General features: G+C 56.3%; 2 protein-coding genes across 2 annotated transcripts in view; both read right to left on the bottom strand.

The window, feature by feature from the left end:
- Positions 1-645: 645 nt before the first annotated feature.
- Positions 646-2,262, bottom strand: SPRG_13229 (hypothetical protein; the record flags this gene model as incomplete). Its single annotated transcript, XM_012353337.1, has 2 exons — positions 646-2,029; positions 2,075-2,262. The coding sequence occupies 2 exons, from the start codon at positions 2,260-2,262 to the stop codon at positions 646-648; spliced, it is 1,572 nt and encodes a 523-aa protein (XP_012208727.1).
- A 1,385-nt stretch (positions 2,263-3,647) lies between these two features.
- SPRG_21260 (hypothetical protein) overlaps positions 3,648-4,536 on the bottom strand; it is a gene marked incomplete at both ends in the record, with an annotated part of 2,022 nt that continues 1,133 nt past the window's right edge. Inside the window, one exon of the mRNA XM_012353366.1 lies at positions 3,648-4,531. Within this exon, the coding sequence (XP_012208756.1) occupies positions 3,648-4,531 (884 nt within the window). The remainder of the gene's footprint in view (positions 4,532-4,536) is intronic.

Genomic DNA, 4,536 nt, shown 5'->3' on the forward strand with positions numbered 1-4,536 from the left:
CTGCAACTCTCGTCTAGGTCGGTTAGTTCCGTTGCCTACAAGTGTATCCGCTTCTCCTCGAAGCTCTTCCTTCTTCTATCACTACATGGTGCTGCGCGTGGGCCGATCGCTGATCGCTTATCGCTGCTATGGTCATCGCTAATGTGTCTTCTCTGCACCGTGATGTCCTCTCTGTGTTTGATATGCCTGTATGATTCGCATCTCTCGTTTCCAACACGTTGCGTACACCAATGCCTTCCGATGTGGCAACTTATTTTCGGCAGCGTGGCATTGACATACATTCATTTTTTTGTAGCGTTGTGATTGGTGTCCCAAGTTCGGACGACAAACATTTTGGTGTCCGAACGCCGGAGGTATTGTAGTTAGCGACCAACTCGGAGAGAACGGTGGCCGCTGTGAGCTTGCAGAGGACCCAACGGCAAATCTGAACTGGAATACGTCGTTCATTCCTTTCCAATGCGAGTACTCTACATTCATGTTGCCCATTGTCATGAGCACTGGAATGTGCAATCGTGTTTCCGTCACCCTCCCGAGAGATGCGCCAACTGCTGCGATGCATCGACACTCACGTAACATTCATGTCATTATTGAAGCCGATTCGAGATCAATACAGCGAAGATTCACTGACAGATTTCAGTATCTGTACTAGTACATGTCAAACCGGAAATACTCTTCGTCCTCGTCTTTGTCGGCGTAGCCATATTCCCCTGTCGCGGGGTCGTCATGGAGCACGTCCGCGCGACTCGGTGGTCGCCAATCGATGGCGTCGACGTTGACATCGATCGAGCCGTCGCAACCCGCGGCGAGAAGGGCATCAAAGGTTCTCCGGTCGCCGATTCGCAGTGCTCGCTCGACGGCGGCGGCAGCATGCGCCTTTGTCGTGTCGTGCTGCAGCAGCAAAGCCACAATGGCAGGGTAGTCACGATGCTCGTGCCAGGCCGCCCAGTAGATGCCTCGGAACGTACCGCCTTCCGATCGATGCTTTAAGAGGAAGCGTACAATGGAGAGATGGCCTGCGGCGGCGGCCCAGTCCACCGCGCGTGTCGTACAGCCTTCATCTCGGTGCTTGTGGAGGTAGCGTACGACGGCTTCAAAGCCGCGGTGTGCCGCTCGGTCCATCGCATGCACCGTACCACCCTCGGTGCGGTGCTCGGTGAGGAACTGGACGACCGGTAGATGGCCGCAACGGGCTGCCGCGTCCAGCGCGAGAGTCGTGCATCCTTCATCTCGGTTGTTGTGGAGGAATCGGACCACGTCGACGGCGCCGCGGAAGGCAGCGCTGTCCATGGCCCGCACCGTGCAGCCTTCCGTCCTGTTTCGATGCAGAAACTCGACGATCGCCACGCTGCTGTGGGCGGCGGCTGTGTCCATGACGGCGGCCGTGCACGGCGCGTGCCAGACAAAGTGCAGCTCCTGGACGAGGTCCACGTCGTTGTACGTGGCGGCCGCTTGAAACACTGCCGGCGAGAACGTGGCGATGTAGTGCTTTTGCAGAAATAGCACGATGTCTTTGTGTCCATTCATGATGACTTGATCGAGTATGTTGGGAGAGCAGCCTTCGGTGCGGTGCTGCTGGAGCCACTGGACGACGTGGAAATGGCCATTTACGGCGGCCTTGTCCATGGCCGCCGTCGTGCACAAGGGTGCACCGCGGTCGTGAAGCAGCTTGAGAACCTCGAGATGACCGTACGAGGCGGCAACGTCCATCGCCGGACCACTGCGGCCGTACTCGTGGATGTAGCCAAAGTCAGCGACAACGATGCCCTTCTCGCGGATGAGGTAGCGGAGGAGCTCCAGATGCCCGCCAATGACCGCGGCGTGCGCGAGAGCGATGGGAAAGTCGAGGAATGGTGCGAGGACATCGAGCCACACGTTTTCCATCGGGGCGGCATCGGTGTCGCAGAGCTCAATGTCGAGTGTCCAGCCCGCGTACGTCGGAAGTGCAAAGTTCTTGTTGCAGTATTGATTCCGATCGATCAAGGACCAGCAATTGGTGCTAACGTACGCCATCACGTTGCTGTACATGGTCCTGGATCGAATGTGAGCACAGGTGGTCATGCACAGGTGTGTCCACGGTGGGAGACGCTCGAGGTGCCCGCGCCAATCCATGCTAAAGGCGTCTGCCCAGATGCGCGCCACGGTGCGTTCGCGGTTGGTGTCGTATAAGTGCAATTCTGCGTCGAGCGCGCCGTTGAGGTACTGTGTCAGCGGCCCGGCAAAGGCCAAGATCACCGGCTGCACATCCGCGATGCTCGTCCACATGGCACAAGTAGAAATGACCTACACATTAGCTGTAGACGAGGAAGGGGGATGATAGACCATCACTCTCAAAGCCATCATCAAGGATGGTGGGTGGCGGTCATGGGTTGTCATGACACGTCATCGATCAGAGCATCCATCATTTGAGCCATTTGGACTATCGTTTGGCGTCTGATTGTATGAGAGACATGACCAAAACACCGAGTCGCAACCTAAGTAATATGGCGCCAACAACGGTGTACTATTCGTATACCATACCCGGATACCCTAGCCTAAAGCACGGAAAGAGGGCGCTAACTGTTCTCGATCGTTTCTCGCACGTTGGCTTCCGCGCGGTTGGCTTCGAGTTGCAAGTCGCGCAGAATCATCGCCACCTATGAACAACCAGGTCGTCCAAATGCAAACGTGTGGAGACCGTCGCACCTCGTCGTCATCGTTGGGTTTGCCACCAAAAATGAGCAATTTTATAGCCTTGGTGACACCGACGAGCCCCGCTTTGGCCGTCGAATGGGCTGCGCGTAGCTCCTGCAGCTGGGCGTTCCGTCGTTTCTGGCGTGCTCTTTTCGCTGCTTGGCGTCGAGCTCGGCCTCCTCCTTGCGTTGCTGGAGCCACGTCCGCGAAGTGATATCGCATCAATCCTTGCGCATGCCGATGATAACAAACCTTATTAACGTCGTTTTGAGCCAGCATGAGCGCTATATGAACCATGAGGTTGTCAACCCCCTAGTCGTAAATTGGTACAGCAATACAGCATTTCCTGTCTCGAACCTCTCGAAGCACAACACCGTGGTGTGTTTCGAGAGCATAGATGGCGACGATATCAAACACCGTCGCTATGACAATGCGAAGGTGCCGCCGTGCGCGTGAATGACGTGCTTAGAAACGCTCGCGGACCATGACACGTAATCAATCAGAATATGGGGCTCTCTCCGGGACTCGAACCCCGATCTACTTGGTGGTAAATCAGATATATACCGCTTAGACTGAAAGTTAATTTTTCGACCCGGCCCATTGCGAGGCAGTCGCTGTTAGCTGGTGTCGCATAAACTGAACGACACTGCTTGGCAAGATCCGTAACATCGCGCAAGTGCTTGTTCTTGAGAGAGACGCGTAATCTTGGTACGCACTTCCTGCGAACTGCCGAGCAACTCCGAACATTCCCGATAAGGCCGAGGATGATCATGACGCCCAGCTCTCTCAAAGGCCAAGGTGCGATGCACCACCGTATGATTTGCACTCGACCAACCCAGCTGACGGCATGTCGAAAAGGCCCGCCTGTAGAACCATAAAGTCCTAAAGCTTATCGAGTACGTCCACCATAACAGAGACTGGGTTCTTCAAGCGCCCAAAATATATTTTCGTAAAACCTCGATGCAAGCACTAAGCGTCTACTCCCAGAGGTAGCACTTCTTGGTCGGGTTCATGGCCGAGTTGACAGGGCAGTTGAACACCGTGGCGAACGCGTCGTTGTTCTGGACGGCGCCGTAGACGCGGAAGTTGCCCGGCGGGTGGACGCCCTTGAGCATGCGCTCAATGTACTTGTCCGTGTTCTTGGAGCACCAGCCCTGCGCGAACGAGAGGAAGAAGACCTTGTCACCGACTTCCTTGGTGAACTTGGACGGGTTGGTCTGCGTGTATGTCTGGTACGCGCGGAAGGCCGTCTTGAGACCACCGTTGTCAGCGATCGTCTCACCGAGTGTCAGGCGGCCGTCGACATAGCCAAGCGTCTCGCCAGTCACTTCGCTCTTGGCGACAAAGCCGCTGTACTGGTCCGAAATGCACTTGGCCTTCTTGTTGAACTCGAGCGCAGTCTCGTCGGTCCACCACGGCTTGAGGTTGCCGTCACCGTCAAAGTTGCGGCCCGAGTTGTCGAAACCGTGCGTGATTTCATGGCCAATGACCATGCCGATGGCACCAAAGTTCTGCGCCGGGTCGGAGTTGCCCGAGAAGAAAGGCGTCTGGAGAATGGCGGCCGGGAACGTGATCGAGTTGAGGCGTGGGCTGTACCACGCGTTGACTTCAGACGCGGGCGAGCTCCACTTCTTGCGGTCGACGGGCGTGCCAATCATCTTGAGGTTGGCCTCCGTGTCAAACGTGTTGATCTTGTTGCGGTTGCCGACATAGTCCTTGGCGTCGAGCGAGACACCAGGGTACGTCTGCGGGTTCTCGGGCGCGCCGATCAAGTGCACAAACTTGGAGAGCTTCGTGATACCGTTCTCGCGCGTCTCGTCGTCGAGCCACGTCGCGTTCTGGATGCCGATCTTGTACGAGGCTTCG

Source organism: Saprolegnia parasitica (assembly GCF_000151545.1).
Source record: "Saprolegnia parasitica CBS 223.65 unplaced genomic scaffold supercont2.121, whole genome shotgun sequence".
Lineage (NCBI taxonomy): Eukaryota > Oomycota > Saprolegniomycetes > Saprolegniales > Saprolegniaceae > Saprolegnia > Saprolegnia parasitica.